The following is a 24,512-nucleotide window of genomic DNA, read 5'->3' on the forward strand; positions in this document are numbered from 1 at the left end:
AATAAGTGTGCAAGGAAGGGAAAACCAAGGTTTATTGATAAACTCTGAAAACCAAGACAGAAAAATGTAAATTGTCCAAGTTATTAGTGGTATGGTTAGGTCATAGCCCATTAATCCCTCCTTTTCTTGAGAGAACTGAGGGTTGCACATTATCTTGATGTCGCAGCTTACAATTCATTGAGTTCACAGAAACAATGGCTGCCACAATAGAAATCTGCAAGAGAGGCTAAATATATGGTGCTCCCTTTCCAGTAAATGACCTGTAATCAATATGGACACCTGATAAGAGGCTTTAGTCCATTATGAAAACAGTCAACAAAAACATCAGGTGACTGTTGTCTGTTTCTGATGTTCATTCAGTCTCATATAGAGTGTCCTTGCAGTTTGATTGGCGTTAGTAAACCTTGAATTCATATTGTTTTGTCAAAATAGTATTCCCAAGGTCAATAATTAGCTTTCATAGATAGTTTGATCATGCATATAATAATTTGATTCTTTGTGACCCTATAGAGACCCATGTACTGGTCGCACAGCGACATACACTTAGAGGAGCTCGTAAGTATGCTACAATATGTTTTCATCATATTTGCATTGTGTCTTTGTGTTTAAACATACAAATCACCACTGAACACAATTCTCTGTTTCAAAAGAGTATTGCTGGCAACTGGCTGCCCATGCTCTCTGGATAAAGTAATATCAGATCACGTTTGCAAAAGAATTTGTATTGTGGTCCAACCTGCGGTCCTCTGCAGAAATGGGGAAACCTGCTGAATGAATTAGCATCTCGGCAGTACAATAATCAGACCTGTAGGATAGAGTGTTGAGACATAAACCTCTTTGAGTTAAAGGTATTTGACAGCTAGTTTGCAAAACAGTTCTAAAAGCACTCAAAGAGCATGCGGAAAGAGATTCTTAGATCTGATGAGAATTTTTTTTGCACTTTAGGCATAAAGAATAAAGTATGTCTGGCAACAATCAGGCACTGCTGCTCATCACCTGGCTAATACCATGGCTATGGTAAACCATGGTGGTGGAAGCAGCATAAAGCTGTTTGGGGCTTCTCATAGGCAGTTACTGCTCCAATGTGTACCTGGCCTCCCACTGCCATAATGCTTCACTTATCAGCACATCAATGACCCAAGGCAAACAACCAAAACAGCACTGTAATGTTTGCAAGACAAGTCTGTGACGGTCCTTGAATAGACCAGCCCACCCAGACAAAATTAAGAGAGAACGAGTCAAATTTATTTTTCATTAGTATTTGTATCTACTTTATTGTACTCAAATGGAATACCATAATTAAGGATTTTCTTATCTGATCTTCACATACATGTACCTTTCTGGATGATAGCTCCAAAATGCTTGACACCATGGTTGGATCGAGATAACCCCTCTGGAACCGGAGACTGGGAGACCCTCACTGATCTGCGAAGAGAAAACCCAGGAAAGATCTGCAAAAATCCACTTCAAATCCAGGTCCAAACTACATCTGGGGCCAGTGTAGCTTCTACAGGAAATGTTATTGCTGTGTAAGTTTTATACTTAAATTTAAAGCACACACAAACACAGGAGCAGAGATAGTGTTTTTAAATTTGTCACAGGAATTTTGAATATGTTGACAATGAGATAATTCAGTTTCTAAAATCCAAATAAATGTCCAAAGATCACAGTCCAGGAGTCCAACAGGCTTTTAACTGAGGGTAAGATATGATGGCGTGGTATTGTGTGCTGGCTGAGTAATGCAGACCAGAGAACATGTAGATAATCCCTATGAAGAACAATAACTGAGCAGCATAGTTGAAGGGGTGGTGCAAAGAAATAGAACCAGTCATTATTAAGAGTTAGGAGAAGGTGGCATTTCGATGATGAGTTAAAGGTGCATGGATGAATGGGTAAGAGAGGAGTCAACCACAAGCCATGGCCAGCCAGCAACAATATGGTCAGGAAGAGGACCCAAATGAGGACAGGCAGCAGCAAACAAAGATCGCAAAAGACAATAAAGTAGATTACAGGGCGACAAACCCAATTCTTAGATTAAGCACAGGATATGCCCTTAAAATATGCCATGATTACTGACAATGTATCTGATGAATCAATGCTCATTGTTTGGATGTTGTTCACCTGGAAGGTTTGATGTCTCTCACTCATCACCATCTACCTCTTCCTTACATTATAACTATTACTAACTAATATAACTAACAAAACATTTATATCAGTGTGAGTTGTCCTGATTGAACGTCTATGTCTCCTTGTGCAGATCTGACACAAACACTGGATTCGTCTGTAAGAATAAAGACCAGACTAAGGGCAGTTGCAAAGATTTCCGTGTTCGTTTCCTGTGCCCTGACACATTCTGTACAGTGACACGTAAGTGTTGACCCATCCTGTAACTTTACAACATACGTCTTAAGAATCTGTACCTGTATCCTCTCTTTCTGATTGTTGTCATTATTGAATTTGACCTAATATCCCTTTAAGTTGAAGGGATATTAGGTCAAATGTCCTTTTCCTTAGCATTTCTATCTACTGTATTGTAAGTATTTTCTCAAATGGCACATCTTCACTTATGTGCTCCTTCCTGGATGATAGCTCCAAAATGCTGGACACCATGGTTGGATCGAGATAACCCCTCTGGAACCGGAGACTGGGAGACCCTCACTGATCTGCGAAGAGAAAACCCAGGAAAGATCTGCAAAAATCCACTTCAAATCCAGGTCCAAACTACATCTGGGGCCAGTGTAGCTTCTACAGGAAATGTTATTGCTGTGTAAGTTGTTATGATAAAACACAGCAACAGAGACATAAATGGTTTTCTTATGTTTTCTGCTAAATTTGTGACAGGAATTCTGAATGTGTTGACAACGAGATAATTCACAGTTTCTAGAATCCAAAGAAATGTCCAAAGATCCAGGTCTAGAGTCCAACAGGCTTTTAACAGCAGGTCAGATATGGTTGCATGTTATTGTGTGCTGACTGAGAGATGCAGACCAGAGACCATGTAGATAATCCCCTATGAAGAACGACAGTATAGCATTTTCTAGATGAATGAACCAGTCATTATTAAGAGTTAGGAGAAGGTGGCATTTCGATGATGAGTTAAAGGTGCATGGATGAATGGGTAAGAGAGGAGTCAACCACAAGCCATGGCCAGCCAGCAACAATATGGTCAGGAAGAGGACCCAAATGAGGACAGGCAGCAGCAAACAAAGATCGCAAAAGACAATAAAGTAGATTACAGGGCGACAAACCCAATTCTTATATTAAGCACAGGATATGCCCTTAAAATATGCCATGATTACTGACAATGTATCTGATGAATCAATGCTCATTGTTTGGATGTTGTTCACCTGGAAGGTTTGATGTCTCTCACTCATCACCATCTACCTCTTCCTTACATTATAACTATTACTAACTAATATAACTAACAAAACATTTATATCAGTGTGAGTTGTCCTGATTGAACGTCTATGTCTCCTTGTGCAGATCTGACACAAACACTGGATTTCTGTAAGAATAAAGACCAGACTAAGGGCAGTTGCAAAGATTTCCGTGTTCGTTTCCTGTGCCCTGACACATTCTGTACAGTGACACGTAAGTGTTGACCCATCCTGTAACTTTACAACATACGTCTTAAGAATCTGTACCTGTATCCCTGTTTCTGATTGTTGTCATTATTGGGAATTTGACCTAATATCCCTTTAAGTTTAAGGGATATTAGGTCAAATGTCCTTTTCCTTAGCATTTCTATCTACTGTATTGTAAGTATTTTCTCAAATGGCACATCTTCACTTATGTGCTTCTTGGATGATAGCTCCAAAATGCTGGACACCATGGTTGGATCGAGATAACCCCTCTGGAACCGGAGACTGGGAGACCCTCACTGATCTGCGAAGAGAAAACCCAGGAAAGATCTGCAAAAATCCACTTCAAATCCAGGTCCAAACTACATCTGGGGCCAGTGTAGCTTCTACAGGAAATGTTATTGCTGTGTAAGTTGTTATGGTAGAACACAGGAGCAGAGACATAAATGGTTTTCTTATGTTTTCTGCTAAATTTGTGACAGGAATTTTGAATATGTTGACAATGAGATAATTCCAGTTTCTAAAATCCAAAGAAATGTCCAAAGATCCAGGTCCAGAGTCCAACAGGCTTTTAACAGAAGGTCAGATATGATTGCATGTTATTGTGTGCTGACTAGAGATGCAGACCAGAGAACATGTAGATAATCCCTATGAAGAATAACTGAGCAGCTTATAGATGAAGGTGAACCGGTCCTAATTATTAGAGTTAGGAGAAGGTGGCATTTGATGATGAGTTAAAGGTGCATGGATGAATGGGTAAGAGAGGAGTCAACCACAAGCCATGGCCAGCCAGCAACAATATGGTCAGGAAGAGGACCCAAATGAGGACAGGCAGCAGCAAACAAAGATCGCAAAAGACAATAAAGTAGATTACAGGGAGACAAACCCAATTCTTAGATTAAGCACAGGATATGCCCTTAAAATATGCCATGATTACTGACAATGTATCTGATGAATCAATGCTCATTGTTTGGATGTTGTTCACCTGGAAGGTTTGATGTCTCTCACTCATCACCATCTACCTCTTCCTTACATTATAACTATTACTAACTAATATAACTAACAAAACATTTATATCAGTGTGAGTTGTCCTGATTGAACGTCTATGTCTCCTTGTGCAGATCTGACACAAACACTGGATTCGTCTGTAAGAATAAAGACCAGACTAAGGGCAGTTGCAAAGATTTCCGTGTTCGTTTCCTGTGCCCTGACACATTCTGTACAGTGACACGTAAGTGTTGACCCATCCTGTAACTTTACAACATACGTCTTAAGAATCTGTACCTGTATCCCCTGTTTCTGATTGTTGTCATTATTGGGAATTTGACCTAATATCCCTTTAAGTTGAAGGGATATTAGGTCAAATGTCCTTTTCCTTAGCATTTCTATCTACTGTATTGTAAGTATTTTCTCAAATGGCACATCTTCACTTATGTGCTCCTTCTTGGATGATAGCTCCAAAATGCTGGACACCATGGTTGGATCGAGATAATCCCTCTGGAACCGGAGACTGGGAGACCCTCACTGATCTGCGAAGAGAAAACCCAGGAAAGATCTGCAAAAATCCACTTCAAATCCAGGTCCAAACTACATCTGGGGCCAGTGTAGCTTCTACAGGAAATGTTATTGCTGTGTAAGTTGTTATGATAAAACACAGCAACAGAGACATAAATGGTTTTCTTATGTTTTCTGCTAAATTTGTGACAGGAATTCTGAATGTGTTGACAACGAGATAATTCACAGTTTCTAGAATCCAAAGAAATGTCCAAAGATCCAGGTCTAGAGTCCAACAGGCTTTTAACAGCAGGTCAGATATGGTTGCATGTTATTGTGTGCTGACTGAGAGATGCAGACCAGAGACCATGTAGATAATCCCCTATGAAGAACGACAATATAGCATTTTCTAGATGAATGAACCAGTCGTTATTAAGAGTTAGGAGAAGGTGGCATTTCGATGATGAGTTAAAGGTGCATGGATGAATGGGTAAGAGAGGAGTCAACCACAAGCCATGGCCAGCCAGCAACAATATGGTCAGGAAGAGGACCCAAATGAGGACAGGCAGCAGCAAACAAAGATCGCGAAAAGACAATAAAGTAGATTACAGGGCAACAAACCCAATTCTTAGATTAAGCACAGGATATGCCCTTAAAATATGCCATGATTACTGACAATGTATCTGATGAATCAATGCTCATTGTTTGGATGTTGTTCACTTGGAAGGTTTGATGTCTCTCACTCATCACCATCTACCTCTTCCTTACATTATAACTATTACTAACTAATATAACTAACAAAACATTTATATCAGTGTGAGTTGTCCTGATTAAACGTCTATGTCTCCTTGTGCAGATCTGACACAAACACTGGATTCGTCTGTAAGAATAAAGACCAGACTAAGGGCAGTTGCAAAGATTTCCGTGTTCTTCCTGTGCCCTGACACATTCTGTACAGTGACACGTAAGTGTTGACCCATCCTGTAACTTTACAACATACGTCTTAAGAATCTGTACCTGTATCCTCTCTTTCTGATTGTTGTCATTATTGGGAATTTGACCTAATATCCCTTTAAGTTGAAGGGATATTAGGTCAAATGTCCTTTTCCTTAGCATTTCTATCTACTGTATTGTAAGTATTTTCTCAAATGGCACATCTTCACTTATGTGCTCCTTCCTGGATGATAGCTCCAAAATGCTGGACACCATGGTTGGATCGAGATAACCCCTCTGGAACCGGAGACTGGGAGACCCTCACTGATCTGCGAAGAGAAAACCCAGGAAAGATCTGCAAAAATCCACTTCAAATCCAGGTCCAAACTACATCTGGGGCCAGCGTAGCTTCTACAGGAAATGTTATTGCTGTGTAAGTTGTTATGATAAAACACAGCAACAGAGACATAAATGGTTTTCTTATGTTTTCTGCTAAATTTGTCACAGGAATTCTGAATGTGTTGACAACGAGATAATTCACAGTTTCTAGAATCCAAAGAAATGTCCAAAGATCCAGGTCCAGAGTCCAACAGGCTTTTAACAGCAGGTCAGATATGGTTGCGTGGTATTGTGTGCTGACTGAGAGATGCAGACCAGAGACCATGTAGATAATCCCCTATGAAGAACGACAATATAGCATTTTCTAGATGAATGAACCAGTCGTTATTAAGAGTTAGGAGAAGGTGGCATTTCGATGATGAGTTAAAGGTGCATGGATGAATGGGTAAGAGAGGAGTCAACCACAAGCCATGGCCAGCCAGCAACAATATGGTCAGGAAGAGGACCCAAATGAGGACAGGCAGCAGCAAACAAAGATCGCAAAAGACAATAAAGTAGATTACAGGGCGACAAACCCAATTCTTAGATTAAGCACAGGATATGCCCTTAAAATATGCCATGATTACTGACAATGTATCTGATGAATCAATGCTCATTGTTTGGATGTTGTTCACCTGGAAGGTTTGATGTCTCTCACTCATCACCATCTACCTCTTCCTTACATTATAACTATTACTAACTAATATAACTAACAAAACATTTATATCAGTGTGAGTTGTCCTGATTGAATGTCTATGTCTCCTTGTGCAGATCTGACACAAACACTGGATTCGTCTGTAAGAATAAAGACCAGACTAAGGGCAGTTGCAAAGATTTCCGTGTTCGTTTCCTGTGCCCTGACACATTCTGTACAGTGACACGTAAGTGTTGACCCATCCTGTAACTTTACAACATACGTCTTAAGAATCTGTACCTGTATCCCCTGTTTCTGATTGTTGTCATTATTGGGAATTTGACCTAATATCCCTTTAAGTTTAAGGGATATTAGGTCAAATGTCCTTTTCCTTAGCATTTCTATCTACTGTATTGTAAGTATTTTCTCAAATGGCACATCTTCACTTATGTGCTCCTTCCTGGATGATAGCTCCAAAATGCTGGACACCATGGTTGGATCGAGATAACCCCTCTGGAACCGGAGACTGGGAGACCCTCACTGATCTGCGAAGAGAAAACCCAGGAAAGATCTGCAAAAATCCACTTCAAATCCAGGTCCAAACTACATCTGGGGCCAGTGTAGCTTCTACAGGAAATGTTATTGCTGTGTAAGTTGTTATGATAAAACACAGCAACAGAGACATAAATGGTTTTCTTATGTTTTCTGCTAAATTTGTGACAGGAATTCTGAATGTGTTGACAACGAGATAATTCACAGTTTCTAGAATCCAAAGAAATGTCCAAAGATCCAGGTCTAGAGTCCAACAGGCTTTTAACAGCAGGTCAGATATGGTTGCATGTTATTGTGTGCTGACTGAGAGATGCAGACCAGAGACCATGTAGATAATCCCCTATGAAGAACGACAATATAGCATTTTCTAGATGAATGAACCAGTCGTTATTAAGAGTTAGGAGAAGGTGGCATTTCGATGATGAGTTAAAGGTGCATGGATGAATGGGTAAGAGAGGAGTCAACCACAAGCCATGGCCAGCCAGCAACAATATGGTCAGGAAGAGGACCCAAATGAGGACAGGCAGCAGCAAACAAAGATCGCAAAAGACAATAAAGTAGATTACAGGGCGACAAACCCAATTCTTATATTAAGCACAGGATATGCCCTTAAAATATGCCATGATTACTGACAATGTATCTGATGAATCAATGCTCATTGTTTGGATGTTGTTCACCTGGAAGGTTTGATGTCTCTCACTCATCACCATCTACCTCTTCCTTACATTATAACTATTACTAACTAATATAACTAACAAAACATTTATATCAGTGTGAGTTGTCCTGATTGAACGTCTATGTCTCCTTGTGCAGATCTGACACAAACACTGGATTCGTCTGTAAGAATAAAGACCAGACTAAGGGCAGTTGCAAAGATTTCCGTGTTCGTTTCCTGTGCCCTGACACATTCTGTACAGTGACACGTAAGTGTTGACCCATCCTGTAACTTTACAACATACGTCTTAAGAATCTGTACCTGTATCCCCTGTTTCTGATTGTTGTCATTATTGGGAATTTGACCTAATATCCCTTTAAGTTTAAGGGATATTAGGTCAAATGTCCTTTTCCTTAGCATTTCTATCTACTGTATTGTAAGTATTTTCTCAAATGGCACATCTTCACTTATGTGCTCCTTCTTGGATGATAGCTCCAAAATGCTGGACACCATGGTTGGATCGAGATAATCCCTCTGGAACCGGAGACTGGGAGACCCTCACTGATCTGCGAAGAGAAAACCCAGGAAAGATCTGCAAAAATCCACTTCAAATCCAGGTCCAAACTACATCTGGGGCCAGTGTAGCTTCTACAGGAAATGTTATTGCTGTGTAAGTTGTTATGATAAAACACAGCAACAGAGACATAAATGGTTTTCTTATGTTTTCTGCTAAATTTGTGACAGGAATTCTGAATGTGTTGACAACGAGATAATTCACAGTTTCTAGAATCCAAAGAAATGTCCAAAGATCCAGGTCTAGAGTCCAACAGGCTTTTAACAGCAGGTCAGATATGGTTGCATGTTATTGTGTGCTGACTGAGAGATGCAGACCAGAGACCATGTAGATAATCCCCTATGAAGAACGACAATATAGCATTTTCTAGATGAATGAACCAGTCGTTATTAAGAGTTAGGAGAAGGTGGCATTTCGATGATGAGTTAAAGGTGCATGGATGAATGGGTAAGAGAGGAGTCAACCACAAGCCATGGCCAGCCAGCAACAATATGGTCAGGAAGAGGACCCAAATGAGGACAGGCAGCAGCAAACAAAGATCGCAAAAGACAATAAAGTAGATTACAGGGCGACAAACCCAATTCTTAGATTAAGCACAGGATATGCCCTTAAAATATGCCATGATTACTGACAATGTATCTGATGAATCAATGCTCATTGTTTGGATGTTGTTCACCTGGAAGGTTTGATGTCTCTCACTCATCACCATCTACCTCTTCCTTACATTATAACTATTACTAACTAATATAACTAACAAAACATTTATATCAGTGTGAGTTGTCCTGATTGAACGTCTATGTCTCCTTGTGCAGATCTGACACAAACACTGGATTCGTCTGTAAGAATAAAGACCAGACTAAGGGCAGTTGCAAAGATTTCCGTGTTCGTTTCCTGTGCCCTGACACATTCTGTACAGTGACACGTAAGTGTTGACCCATCCTGTAACTTTACAACATACGTCTTAAGAATCTGTACCTGTATCCCCTGTTTCTGATTGTTGTCATTATTGGGAATTTGACCTAATATCCCTTTAAGTTTAAGGGATATTAGGTCAAATGTCCTTTTCCTTAGCATTTCTATCTACTGTATTGTAAGTATTTTCTCAAATGGCACATCTTCACTTATGTGCTCCTTCTTGGATGATAGCTCCAAAATGCTGGACACCATGGTTGGATCGAGATAATCCCTCTGGAACCGGAGACTGGGAGACCCTCACTGATCTGCGAAGAGAAAACCCAGGAAAGATCTGCAAAAATCCACTTCAAATCCAGGTCCAAACTACATCTGGGGCCAGTGTAGCTTCTACAGGAAATGTTATTGCTGTGTAAGTTTTATACTTAAATTTAAATGGGCACACATAGGTAGAACACAGGAGCAGAGACAATGTTTTTTTTAAGAGAAATTTGTCACAGGAATTTTGAATATGTTGACAATGAGATAATTCAGTTTCTAAAATCCAAATAAATGTCCAAAGATCACAGTCCAGGGTCCAACAGGCTTCTAACTGAGGGTAAGATATGATGGCGTGGTATTGTGTGCTGGCTGAGTAATGCAGACCAGAGAACATGTAGATAATCCCCTATGAAGAACAATAACTGAGCAGCGTATAGATGAAGGGGGTGGCAGGCAGAGGAGATTCGAAGGTGCTGGCAAGCTGAGGCCGGAGCAGATGAAGGTGAACAAACAGGTGAATGCTGTGCAGCTGGTTCTGTGACAAAAAAGGCAGCACAGGGTAAATATGCAGCAAAAAGCAAGTGACCAAAAACTTAGTCAGAAGTTAAATCACTAAACTGATGATATGTTAGCACACTGGTGAATGGACGATCTGGCGAAGACAGGAGAGATTAGCTGGGGTTTTGTAGACTGAGAAGAGGTGGAGTTGATGAGGACATGAAACTCAGCTGCACAGCCAGGCTGAAAACAGGAGGCCCCGACCAGCTCAAGGTAGACACACAGGGAAAGAAAAGGGAGGTACAAAACCGGGTCCTAATAGAACCAGTCATTATTAAGAGTTAGGAGAAGGTGGCATTTCGATGATGAGTTAAAGGTGCATGGATGAATGGGTAAGAGAGGAGTCAACCACAAGCCATGGCCAGCCAGCAACAATATGGTCAGGAAGAGGACCCAAATGAGGACAGGCAGCAGCAAACAAAGATCGCAAAAGACAATAAAGTAGATTACAGGGAGACAAACCCAATTCTTAGATTAAGCACAGGATATGCCCTTAAAATATGCCATGATTACTGACAATGTATCTGATGAATCAATGCTCATTGTTTGGATGTTGTTCACCTGGAAGGTTTGATGTCTCTCACTCATCACCATCTACCTCTTCCTTACATTATAACTATTACTAACTAATATAACGAACAAAACATTTATATCAGTGTGAGTTGTCCTGATTGAATGTCTATGTCTCCTTGTGCAGATCTGACACAAACACTGGATTCGTCTGTAAGAATAAAGACCAGACTAAGGGCAGTTGCAAAGATTTCCGTGTTCGTTTCCTGTGCCCTGACACATTCTGTACAGTGACACGTAAGTGTTGACCCATCCTGTAACTTTACAACATACGTCTTAAGAATCTGTACCTGTATCCTCTCTTTCTGATTGTTGTCATTATTGGGAATTTGACCTAATATCCCTTTAAGTTGAAGGGATATTAGGTCAAATGTCCTTTTCCTTAGCATTTCTATCTACTGTATTGTAAGTATTTTCTCAAATGGCACATCTTCACTTATGTGCTCCTTCCTGGATGATAGCTCCAAAATGCTGGACACCATGGTTGGATCGAGATAACCCCTCTGGAACCGGAGACTGGGAGACCCTAACTGATCTGCGAAGAGAAAACCCAGGAAAGATCTGCAAAAATCCACTTCAAATCCAGGTCCAAACTACATCTGGGGCCAGTGTAGCTTCTACAGGAAATGTTATTGCTGTGTGAGTACTCGATTCACCCATTCTTTATGCAATTTTTTCCGAACAATATATTTGATTAATTTGGACTTCTCTTTTATTTTTTTGTTGTACACCTGGTAGATTATATTGTCTTTCACTCATGTCCATCCAACTCCAACACATAATCTTCTACATTTAGTCGCAAGCTATAAAAGTAAATTGGCTTCTATTGGCATATCCTAATCAACATAAACATTGTATCAGGGTGTGAGTTGTCCTAAATGAACACCCATGTCTCTTGTGTAGATCTGACACAAACACTGGATTCATCTGTAAGAACTCAGACCAGGCTGGAGGCAGTTGTAAAGATTATCGTGTTCGCTTCCAGTGCCCCTCAGACTTCTGCACTCAAACAGGTTTGAAAAATGCTGTAATGCTTGTATAAATCTTTAAACTTCTTTTCTTTAACTGGTCCACTGGCTGGTGCAATAGTTGATTTTGTCATCTTCTCTTTCGTGGTGTCTTTGCCAGTTTGCTGGACGAAGTGGTATGATCGCGACAATCCCTGTGGAACTGGGGACTGGGAATATCTGAGTGACATGAGAAAACAGGATCCAAAAGGAATCTGTGACAACCCACTCTACATAGATGTTGTTACAACTGACACAAATACCCCATTTACCTCTACAGGCCAGACCCACTATGTGTAAGTTGACTTGAGGAAAACTATAACTTCTGACTAAGACACTGAGGTACAGTGCTTTGAGTGGTGAGCACTGTTGCTTCTTGGTGCAAACCTGCTGTATATGACTCACACACACTCACAAACGCACAATGACCTGTCTTTAACCATCAGAACGACCATCAGCAGCACAAAAGAGTAGGTGTTTCATTAAAACATCCATAAAAAGTCTTGAGCAGAATTTGGCCTGAACTTGGTAGATACTGCTGTTGTTGTGCATGTTCACGCGGTAAGCATTCTGTCCTCAGGATTCCTGCTGGTTACAATTTTATAAGACTTTTTTTAAGACCATAATTAATGAAATTTAAGACCCATGTCTAGATTTGGGTACTTTCGAATTTTATTGATTCTGATTCTGCTTATCACTTCCAGTTTTGATTGACTCTGATTTTCGATTCCAATATGGTGAAGATTGGTAAAATGCCTAGATAATAAAGCATCTAAATACTTTTACAATTGCTGCATCAGGGACTTTGAAGGAGCAGAAATTGCGACTGTTTCTTAGAGGTTCATTACCACCTCAACATTCAAATATAGTTTTTGCAACAAATTGAATTAACATTTAACTTAAAAAATATCGTTCCACACATGTTGTATTTCTTTGAACACATTATCCAGTGGTCTCACTGATCACTAAGAAGAAATCAGTGATATGACGTCAGTTCAGATAAGCAATGATATCTCAGCAACAAATCAAAAACCAAAGATCAAACTTTCTGAAGGGCTCGGTGACATTATAAACTAATTTCAAAATCAAATTTAATATACAGGTATTTTTGCTATTGACTTTTAATTGATATAAACCCATATAATGTTGTTATTTTTTATATTGATATTAATGATTATACTGTTACGATAAATAAGGAGCTGGAAAAGACCTTTAAAACAATATGAAAACCTTTTCTCAGATAGTCCCCCCAAACATTTAAAACTTTCTAAGACCATATCTTCCTAGGATCACAGATACAGTACAGGACATTTGTGTTCCATGGGATTCTTATGTGTAACTGCTGTCTTATGACTCACTTTCCTGGCTCTACTTGACTGGAGGTGCTTGCATGGTCTCAGCATCTTTCAGACCCTGTTTTGTGTATTGACAATGGTTAAAATGAGGCCCTGAGAGATACCCTCCCAAGTTATAGTGTCACCAAGTTTGGTGAAAATGTGTTGAAGTGTTATTTGGCACACACATGCACGAGTGCACACTCACACACACACTCTCACACACACACACACACACACACACACACACACTCACACACACACGCACACACACACACACACACACGCTCACGCACACACACACACGCACACACACACACACACACACACACACACACACACACACACACACACACACACACACACACAGGGAAGACAACAAACTGAATTTCCCTTTGAGCACTGCAAGTGTATATCTTCATTAGTTTTGAGTAACTTACTGATTTACTAACTGCCTTGATTAATTTTTCAGCTACAGTCCAACTCAAGGATTTGTCTGTCGCAATCAAGACCAGGCAGGATATCGGTGCCACGACTACAAAGTTCGCTTTGGATGCCCCTGCAACGGTTTCTCGCCATAAACTACATGATAGAAGCAAAATATAGTGCATTTACTCAGGATTATTTTTGCTGTCATCATGTTCATTTAAAAGCATACACGTTAGGGTTATGGGTTTCATGTAAGGGTACCTTTCCAAAACGAGCAGTTCTTGAGGTTATCACTGGAAGTATTGTGAGTTTTTCTTTTAACCTTAATTGTTGCACTTCCAACTGGCTTTGTTTCAGAACCTTTCTTGGAATATATGCATTTATTCTTCTATATTCACCTAAGCTCCTTTTGATTGTAAATGTGAATGTGTAGTTCCTCAGAAACAATATACATTGTTGTGTACTGTCACTAGCATAGAGCATTTAGTGACTGTACTCAAGATCTTACACGACATGTATGCGCAACATCTACAACCTTTGAGTGTCAAATTTCTTCACAATTCAGGCTGCTTTTGCTGAAGTTTGGAAAATAAATGCCTGAGGGACAAGTATGTCTATTCTTTCTTCATATCATAACATACACAGTTAGAGCCATTAAAAGATGGAGGGAAGGAATGGAGCGAATAAAATAATGTCAATAAAAATATGAATTTATCATGATATCTCTTTATGTTTCTTTGTATTATGCTGTGTTATTAGTTAAAATGCTATTCATACTATATATATATATAGTTATAGTTATCCAAAATTTTGGAATGAACTCCTACTTTTTTAAAAACTGCTTAAAACGTATTTGACCTTGCTTGTATTTATATCAACCATGTTTATTTTATTGTAATCTTAGTACTAACTCTGCCGTCAACCCAATGTTCAATCCAATATTACGCCCCTGGCATTTGCTGATATTAAAGTAGTGTGTGCAGCGGAATATCCTGAAATTTATATGTAATTTCATCCCTAAACTTTAGCTGAAGTGCCTCTCCCTCTATACCAGAGGTCTTCAACAGGGGGTCAAATTTTTGTCAGGATAGCTTAGTATTGAATGCACAATAACAGGGTAGCTATGTTTATACATGGCACTAGGCCCAGTTTAATATAAAACACTATTTTATACAACATATATAGTAGGGGGTCCCTGCTCCATCTCTCCATCAGTTTGGGGGTCCTTGGCCTCAAAAACGTTGAAGACCCCTGCTCTATACACACACAAACACACACACACATACAAAATGCATTTTGGCTTTATTATCTAGCTATGAGTGACTCCATTAGCAGCTGTCTCAGTCAGCTCATGCTTTTAATGTCATAAAAAAGAAATGATACAGAGCTATCTGATATCACATGTCAGCACATCCATGTTTTCTATTCTGAATTTGAATTGGGTAAACAGCGCAGGTATGTTGGAGTTATACAGTCGATGAGTTGCTTGTTATCTGTCTCCACCTTGTGAGCTGCCCCATGTAGTGTGTTTCCAGAGCTGGGTTAGGGTTTCCTGACTTGACTTATTCAATCAACCTCACATAAGGCTGCAGTGTTTAAGGAAAAGCTTGGACACCACCACTCTGCTAGATTGTTGTCCATCACTTTGGTGGTTACACTTTGGTCTTTGGATCAGATTTTTTGTTACATGCCTGCCTACCTGAACTGAACTGTCACCTCTTTGTGTCTGTCAGCCACTCTCAGCCAGCTGAGAAGTGTTCTTAGTCAACACACTTAATAAACTCTTACATGTGCCTCAGCTCATGCGTTCTACAACTTGTGTCCTGTCTAAAAATGCAAACAAAGTGTTGCTTAAAATAGATGAAATGGTGAGTAATTTGGTGCAATTAGTGTCTATTGGCCCTGACTGGATCCAATTCAAAGATGATGTTGCTGTTGGATATGTTTATTCACTGCTAGTGAAGAGGTATATTATTTGAGTCGGCTTCCACTGCAGAGCTTTTAATTACTTCAGTGACCAGTTCTGCCAAAATCAGTAAGAAATATTTTCAGAATATTAAATACATTTCAATTCAAATTCAGTCGTCCAGAGAGAACATGTCTTCAATCAAAGGTCCAGAACATCATGATGACTTACTAGCGCAATGATTGAGTGCAACATATGTTTAAATATCAGATGTTATGTCTGTATCTAGTCAACAACTGACCGTCACAGCAAAAATAGTATAAGGCAATGTTGGGACATGGTTATTTGTGGACTACACTTCGGCCTACATGGGTCGTCAAAAGCCTGAAGCCGCATGTCCTTTGTTCCAGAGAAAACCAGAGCAAGGAACTCAGTCTCCCAGGGGCCTCAACGTCACACAGAGGTGTGAAAAAAAACCCAGGGACACAGGTTTCAACTCCTATTGGTCACTCTGGGCCCCATGACCTGTGAGGTCACCGGGCCAATATAAGGCCTGTTCCCCCTTTCTTCTATCTCTTTCTACAATCCTTCGAGAGGAGAAGGGTGCTCAGCCTCTTTTCCTGCATCGCCGAGGGGAGAAGCCTGGCTTCTCCAGCTCACATCTTCTCTTTCCATCCAACTCTTCGAGAGGAGCTCCAGCTCATCTCACCAAGGAAACCTCCTCGCAATCCAAGCTCTACCAACCTCCTAGCAGCAACGCGATGTCCTGCAGGAGAACTTCAACCAGCAACTGAGCTGCACAGCCCAACAGAACTACGAAGGCAGTAGCCACACAACAAGCAAGACAACATCACCGAACTGCGAACTGCACAGCAACCTCTTTTCCCTTTCCACGGATGGGTAACACTACTGGGCTTAATAATTATACTAGGCTAAGCAAAGACTGTTTATTCGATTCCTTGTGATGTTTATAAGTTTGATTTGTGGTGTTGTGATATTTTGGTTATAAGTTCTTTGAAAGTTAATGCTAGTTTGTTATGCTCTTCACAGTCTTTCGTTGCATTCACTCTACACTCTTTCTCTAACTTGGCACCAACACACACAGACACACGCATATCTCTTCACCTAATTACCTCTGAACCCCGCTACATGTCGTAAACATTCCAAAAAGGGGGGAGGGTGTTATCTTCAAAGTGGCCAGCCGCCATTTTGGAAGCACACAGACACACACATGCATACTCACATACCTAAGTACACCGTTAGTAATTTGTGTTTTTACACTTTATTATATTCATAATAAATGTTTTTCTTTCACAAATGTTTTTTTATTAATGTTGCATAAGTGAATTTTGCCAACCTCTACACTGTCAAGAACTCTATATCCTTCAACTTAGCTAACTATCTATACGGTAATTTTGGTCATAGTTATTAATTTAATTGTTAATCAGAGTTCCAAATTTGTAGTTAGTACTTTTATGAGACTTAATCAATAAATTGGCTATCTTTTCCTTTCCTTTGAAGGGTGGTGCCCCGAGGTAACTTTAATCAATTAAAGTTATTATATAATATTAATATTTTTAATATTAATATTCAATATTTAATATAATATATATAATATATATATATATATATATTCAATATTTTGATAACCAAATTTATTGAATGCCGAAAGGCACACCATTTTATGGTATCACGTTTAATGCATTATTGCACAACACAACTAAACACAAGGAAACAAAAGATGTGGTCACTGTTGGACAGGTGAGGTTAAGATGCAAACCACTAAATTAAATCAGGGGCATTTACTTAATTCAAATGAACAATTCTGCCTTTCGGTGACGTAAATTATATCTCAGGATTAAAGATACTCTGAGGAAAATGAGACAGGTGAAATCTTACTGCCCAATATGTATCAACACACACACACACACAGTGTTTGATAGTTTTTAACAGAAAATCTGAGTCTTGCTGCCAATTGTTTGCCAACAGAAAACTAAAATTGAATTTGCAAGTAAAAACTCGGTGGCTGCTTGTCAGTTATATGATGATGCTTTCACTTATGTTGGGGGGAGGGGTAAATTATGAACAGATAAAGATAAGGGATTATGCACTAACCATGATGTACGTTTTAACTTGGGGTTCACACAAATCTATATGGTAATCACTAAAGCAGCTTTCGGACATTCACTCCAGAGAACCCCCTCGTAAAATATCTGCAGGAAGTCAAGACACAGCAGGAGAGCCTCCGCAGGATTTACTGCGAGCAAGTGGAAGGGTTGATGACGTGACAAATGCAAAAAAACTAAAACTAACAAAAGGAATACAAATATCTCACAGACAAAGAAAAAGATGTCAAGACAATTTGTGATGATAAGGGCTGATGCCGGTGTTGATATGTTTTAAACCAACACATCATGATCTCTGCAGCAGAATTAATATGTTACTTCCTGGATCTTCCTGCAGCACCACCCCTCACCTGAATGCTCTGTTGTGAACACGTTTGATTCCTCTGCTGTGTTGTTCATGTGTGTAAGGCAAACTCTGGAGAAAATCTGCACCCAATCACTAAGTGGTTGGTAAAGTAATTCATAGGTAAGTAAGTCATTAGTCTAGTGCTGTTAACTCAACGATCATGAAGAAAGTCAGTTTGTTGACAATTATTTATGAACTAATCATTACCGTATTATTCCTAAATCATTAGTCTGTTCTTATCTGCTCAACTCATGATTATCTAATATATCATACACGATATAAATATTAAATAGTCAATATATATTAGGACCTTCCTGATTACATCCTCACTTGCTCCTTGGTCACTACTCACATTCCTGAGTACTCTGTAGTTAAGTGTACCCACTTCTCTATAGACAGTTTCATTGTGAGGCTCAGTGAACAGCTGAAGTGGTGAAAGCCACGATTAGTCGAAACTCATGTTGACTGATGTCTAAGGTTTAAGCCATTGCATTGGAAATCTGAATCACAGCATGTGAACACAAACACCACTTCCTTCTATTTCCTGTGAGAACTGACCTTTAACCCCTACATCTTGCTCCCATGCATCCAGTCAGACACATGCTGTCCCCTGGGAGCCTCTGCTCAAGGTCCCTGCTTTCCTTTGCTTGATTCTCTGTATATTTTTTAACTCTTAAAATCTAAAAATATCCTTGAGTGCGGATGTTGCTGCCGTGTTACATAAGCTTGTAGGATTGAAGTGTCAGGAATGAGAGGTTGTACAGAAAGTTTCTGGATCTCAGTTCTCACAAAGTAAACAATTGAGGAAGAAAGAACAGTTTCCTGGAGTGGCTTCACAGAGAAAAATCTACACAGAATTAACTTCAAGCTCAATGTTTTGGACAGTTTTTATTGCTTGAGGAAAAACGTCACAGGTTTCCTAAGCTCCACTTTAAAACCAAATACTAACAGTAATGAAGTCAATTACTCAAACTATATTTAGTCTATATTCCAGAGTTATATGAACAAAAGCAGTATGACCATGCCTACTTTCAAAAAGAATGTCCCCTCATCCCCAGAAATGTATCATGGATCATGTCAGCTTCATTTTTTTACACACAATATTCTCTTTGCAACTGTTGTGACTGAGGTGTCATTTATTGAAGTATTTCTTCAGCTAATTAAAATACTGTAGATAATACATGTATTTTTTCTAGTAAAAGGAATTACAAGTTAAAGAATTCACCATCTTTTTAGAAAAAACTGCTCAGGATTATTTGTGTTTTTAAACAGACTTATTCAGTAACTTTTTTTTCTGTCCTGCGGCCTCATTTCTACAACTTACTGTAGGATTGCTTCCAAAAAATATCTACACACAATAGACAAAAATAGCCCCAAGTCAAAACAGAATCAGATTTATGAAACTGTGCACATGGACATTTGTGTCCAAATGTCTCTTCATAGATCACAATCAACTTGAAAGTGTGCACAGTTGTAATCTCAAAAATACCGACACTGTGAAGGTGAAAGTGGCTGCAGGCTGTATGCATTACTTTTCATGTTCAATCAATAACATTTTTGTAGAGCCAATATTCACATTTCACAGTTTGTCTCATGGTTCTTAAGAAGGTGCAACATCCTCTGTCCTTAACCCTTAAAAAGAGTAAGAAAAAAACTACCAAAAAACTCTTTTAACAAGGGGTAAAAAACATAGAAACCTCAGAGAGCCACATGTAAGGGATCCCACTACCAGCATGGACAGAAGTGTAATAGATGCTGAGTAACAGAGCACATCAACAAAGAAACAATATTTACAAGAGACAGTGTCTAACATAAATGGAGAGGTGTATCAATGTTTAAAGTATTTGTACGTAAGAAAATGTCTGACAGAGATGAAGGAAGCAGAAATGACAGTTGAAATGATAGAGGTGACAGTAATGCTAGAATATGTGAGGAGGTTATATTGTACAAGGAATATAGTTGTTATCATAATCTATGATCAGGTGCCACCACGATGGGGTGGCTGTGGCTGAGGGGTAGAGCGGTCGTCCTCCAACCTGAAGGTCAGCAGTTCGATCCCCAGTCTTCCCCATCTGCATGCCGAAGTGTCCTTGGGCAAGATGCTGAACCCCGAATTGCCCCTCATAGAACAACAAAGTGCTGCTAATAGATGCACTGTGTGAATGTGTGTGTGAATGGGTGAATGTAAAACTGTACTGTAAAGAGCTTTGAGTGGTCATCAAGAATAGAAAAGCGCTATATAACTACAAAACCATTTACGATCACGATCCAGTGATCAGTACTGGCGACTGAACAAACCAATTAATATCTGCAACAATTACCTTCATAACTTTGTGTTTTTACTGGACACATACATATGCTCAATGAAAGAGCTCTGACATCTGTTTGTCTGCCTTTAGCTAGTTTAAATCACGTAAGCTGTGTTTCTTATTAATTTGTACTTTACAGTTTTTCAGAACTCTTGTCTATCAAATCCTTCAGACAACAAGCTAGCCAGAGTAATGTTAGCAGTTTGTTTATTTTAACCTCACGCTATATTTATTTGTTCTGGCTCAAGATACACTGCATCAAGGACTTGTGCATTGGTTTGTCGGTGGTGGTCAGAGTTTGTGACTTTGCAGTGTGTGTCAAAGAATGACACATGGGGAGGTTGAATGTATTATATTGATTGTTTTTTCAGCAGCGGATGCAGTAAACAGAATGTCCAAGACAAATTTCCTTTGGGAGGAATGTTGTTATCTTTTGACTGCATTAATCTGTTACTCAAGCTGCACTTCCTGGATTTTATTTCAAGTCTCATTAGCACCTAAAATATTGATATTTAAACCTGTGTTTCAGCAACCTGAAGCAACACATTTAACATATTTTCAGTCTGCATAACTGCAAACAGCTTCTTCAACACCTGGCTTTCTTTTTCTTTCTCCTGTTGTTTTGTATTTGAAATGGTTTTGCACCTGTTTTCTTTTGTTTTGACCTCAGATATTGTACCTTGTGCCTTATGTGTTTTTTGCTCCTTGACTGCTTTCTCTGTACTGCTTAAATGTTAAATGTAACAACATTGTTCCTTGATAAATGAATTGACTCTTTACTGCATAGTTATGGTGCATTCTATTTGAAACTGGTTCTGTCCATATAACTTCATAATGTTCTCTTGAAGCTATTAATGTCACTCAGTTGTGTTTATTTTAATGACCCAAACAGAAAACATAACTGATTATCTTTTCACTCAACTGTAATGTGAGCTGATGTGGGAGACCATGATAACAAATTTCTATTTTCACACATCGTGCCAAAAAGGAAACCTGGCCACTAGAAGGAAATGTCAGTAGTTCACTAGTGCAAACCTAGAATCTTTTTTAATGCTGACATTTTTAATATCCTTTTTCAACTCATAGACACAGTTAGTGCCAAACGAGTAGAGGTAGGTTACTGCTGCAAACTTAGACACAAAAGTGACTTCAAGGTATGTTTACATTTAAAATTATGTCTTTACTTATTTTATTTTGTTGAAAAAGTTGCCCAAAGTGCGGATGTGAGCTCCAAACCTTGTAACTGTGACCTACTACATATTGCATCTGCTATTACAAAATAAGATACTGTAAAATACAAACAATAACAATATTTATGAGAAGGATTCAACAGGTCCAGTTTCCATTAATATGCCCAAAATTGCTATGTGTCCCACATTATCCTGGCCAACTTAAAGGAACATAAACACTTAGACTTAAACACACCATGCATTGTACTGTATTTAAGTGATTAGGGACATTAGTCTAGCCTTAAATAGTTAAATATGAAAAATGGTTACACCTCAAAACTCAACATATAGTATGTATTTTGTTTAGGTGTTTATGATGGTGGAAACCCATGGAGACGACTCTCATGCCACTGTCAGGATTCCCTCTGTTCATGCCAATTTTGGTGCATTATGCTGTTGTGACCCTGTTTAACACAGGTAAGGCACAACCCATAGAAGATTGGAAGCTTAAAGGGATACTTCACTGATGGAGGGGTGGGTGAGGTGTTTGAGTCCACAAAACACTTTTGGAGTCTCAGGGTTAAACAGTGTTGCAGCCAAAGCCAATACAACCGAAGTCGATGGTGACCTAAACCTCAGACGTAATAAAACAACAGAAAAAACATAACATGCCTCCATACTGGTCGTGTGGTGCATTCCAAGTGTTCACAAGCCCCGACATTCATATTCGACTCGAAACAGGGTCATTTAGGTCACAAGGTCATCAAGTGACTTATAGGCTCAAAACACGGTGTAAATGACCTCGTTTCGAGTCACATATGAATGTCTGGGCTTGCGAACAATTGGGGGACACCACACAAGCAGTATGGAGGCATGTTATGTTTTGAATCAGTGCCTACGTTTTGAATCAGCACCCTAATGTCGCATGGTCCTTTTCTTTTAGACTCAGACTACTGTTGTCCCAGGATTGTCAGGTGTAACTAAAGCTGCCTGTTCTTCAGCACATACAGGTTTCTTTTCAGTCTTTCCTTTTCTTAAAACGTGCTGTCACCACATTTATGACAGATGTAGTAATATTTAAATTTTGAGCATTAATCAACTGTTTGCTAGATATACAAATGAAGTCATACAGAGTATGTGTAGCTACACGCAAGCTGCTGAGTGGAGAGAGAGGTGAATGCAAGTTGCACCACTTGCCGATCCACTGAACACTGGGGCACATTAACTGGTGGTGGTCCAGCGGTCTTGTCCCCTTCTTTGTCAAACTGTGATGTGTTCTACAGGGTGTCCACTGTAGCAGAGGCTAAAGTTGTTGTCGTTAAAGTTGTAGTACTACCGCTGCTACTGCATTCACGTCATGACCATTAATTGATTCAGTCTGCGGCACACACACACACACACACACACACACACACACACACACACACACACACACACACACACACACACACACACACACACACACACACACACACACACTCAAATACACATATAAAAGCTCCTGTTGACTTATGAATGTTGTTTGGACATGTTTTTAGGTTGTGAGCCATGTAATGCATGACATTTGACCTTGCATGGATTAGTAGCAACTGGCAAAGTGCCAAACAGAGAGAGAGAGAGATGTTGGCTGTGTATTGGGATGGTTGATCTTGTCATGATTGCAGTTGAGCAGAGACAGAGAGTGAGGGAGTTTCATCAGAGTTTTATCGTTGTCTAAGTTTAGATCTTGGCTCACAGACCGCTTCTCAAGTAACAGGGGCTGCAGGCTCACTTCAGCCACTCCACACTGAGACAGCAACAGAACTCCTCACAGAGCTGTAAAGGGAGGCGAGCAAAGCCCCAGACGAGTGGCAACTCAGAAGAAAATCAGAGGAGAAGCAGGGGAGGGGAGGGGTTCCTCAACACCAAACACTGTCATATAACGAGACATTTCAAACAGGAGACACAGACGTAGAGAGAGGAAGAGCACAAAGTGGACTATTAGGCTTGCAAACAATTCCTCACCACATCGGTTTATCTCCGTTTTCGACCTGCAGGGATTGGACAATGACCGAGGACGCAGAAGTGGAAGTCAACCTGTCTCCGACCTCCAAGTCTGAGCAACAGGCTCCACATTTTCTACGAGATGTTATCTTCCATGGCAAGTTTAAGGTGAGCCTCTCCATGAGAGAGAGAGACAGAGCATGCGGAGGCTGACAGGCAGAGATAAGGCAAGACAGACAGAGTAACTGAATTAATTCTGCTGTGCACAGTATGGACAATCCTGAGACACTTGTCACATGAAGTATGCTGTGATTTTGGATACCTTAATTGTAACAAGTTTCAAAATATGTATATCAGATTAAGCTAAGGGCCACAACAACCAGTTTAATTATTGTTGTGTCAGTCCGATGTTTGGCCACTAATCCAAAAATCACAGGGATTTTACAGAAGATCTAAAAGTCTGGGAAAAAAATATAAATGGATGAACATAAAACATAACAATAGCCACCAAGATAAACAATCCTCAATACAGCACCTAACCTTTGTTCTTATTAAAAGTGATAGAAGACTTTCATTATTGTCTGTGCTCATCGTCCATTTGTGATTCCACCAGCAAAACAGAGTTGTAAAAGTGAAGTCATACGACCACATTGATGACATTCCCCCCTGCACCATCACTGCTAATTCAGTCCAATAGGAAGATCAAAACAAAGTTCATTCTGCTGATCGCACTTTACTGCTCTTTGTTGTCCAGACCTCCACTGTACTGTATGTCCCTTCACTGGTGGTCTGGGCAGCAAA

At 39.6% G+C, this 24,512-nt stretch overlaps 2 protein-coding genes and 2 long non-coding RNA genes across 7 annotated transcripts in view; all 4 read left to right on the forward strand.

The window, feature by feature from the left end:
- Window positions 1–1,371: 1,371 nt before the first annotated feature.
- Window positions 1,372–2,761, forward strand: LOC124851888. The gene is made up of 3 exons (XR_007032729.1): window positions 1,372–1,529; window positions 2,258–2,367; window positions 2,590–2,761. It is a non-coding gene; the product is annotated as an uncharacterized LOC124851888 (long non-coding RNA).
- Window positions 2,762–3,507: 746 nt separating this feature from the next.
- On the forward strand, window positions 3,508–6,005 carry LOC124851883. The gene is made up of 5 exons (XR_007032720.1): window positions 3,508–3,591; window positions 3,812–3,989; window positions 4,703–4,812; window positions 5,037–5,214; window positions 5,932–6,005. It is a non-coding gene; the product is annotated as an uncharacterized LOC124851883 (long non-coding RNA).
- A 9-nt stretch (window positions 6,006–6,014) lies between these two features.
- Window positions 6,015–14,587, forward strand: LOC118109364 (mucin-5AC; the record flags this gene model as incomplete). Its single annotated transcript, XM_047339955.1, has 13 exons — window positions 6,015–6,039; window positions 6,264–6,441; window positions 7,158–7,267; window positions 7,492–7,669; window positions 8,386–8,495; window positions 8,720–8,897; window positions 9,614–9,723; window positions 9,948–10,125; window positions 11,230–11,339; window positions 11,564–11,741; window positions 12,006–12,115; window positions 12,231–12,405; window positions 13,916–14,587. Coding segments are annotated over 13 exons (1,749 nt in total), but the record flags the coding sequence as incomplete, so codon positions are not given.
- Window positions 14,588–23,515: 8,928 nt separating this feature from the next.
- Window positions 23,516–24,512, forward strand: part of LOC118109494 (anoctamin-1) — a 48,265-nt gene continuing 47,268 nt past the window's right edge. For all 4 annotated transcript variants that reach the window (XM_035156645.2, XM_035156643.2, XM_035156647.2 and 1 more), the window contains exon 1: window positions 23,516–23,879. In XM_035156645.2, coding sequence (XP_035012536.1) covers window positions 23,775–23,879 — 105 coding nt within the window. In that variant the 5' untranslated portion in view covers window positions 23,516–23,774. The remainder of the gene's footprint in view (window positions 23,880–24,512) is intronic.

Source organism: Hippoglossus stenolepis, chromosome 5 (assembly GCF_022539355.2).
Source record: "Hippoglossus stenolepis isolate QCI-W04-F060 chromosome 5, HSTE1.2, whole genome shotgun sequence".
Classification (NCBI taxonomy): Eukaryota; Metazoa; Chordata; class Actinopteri; order Pleuronectiformes; family Pleuronectidae; genus Hippoglossus; species Hippoglossus stenolepis.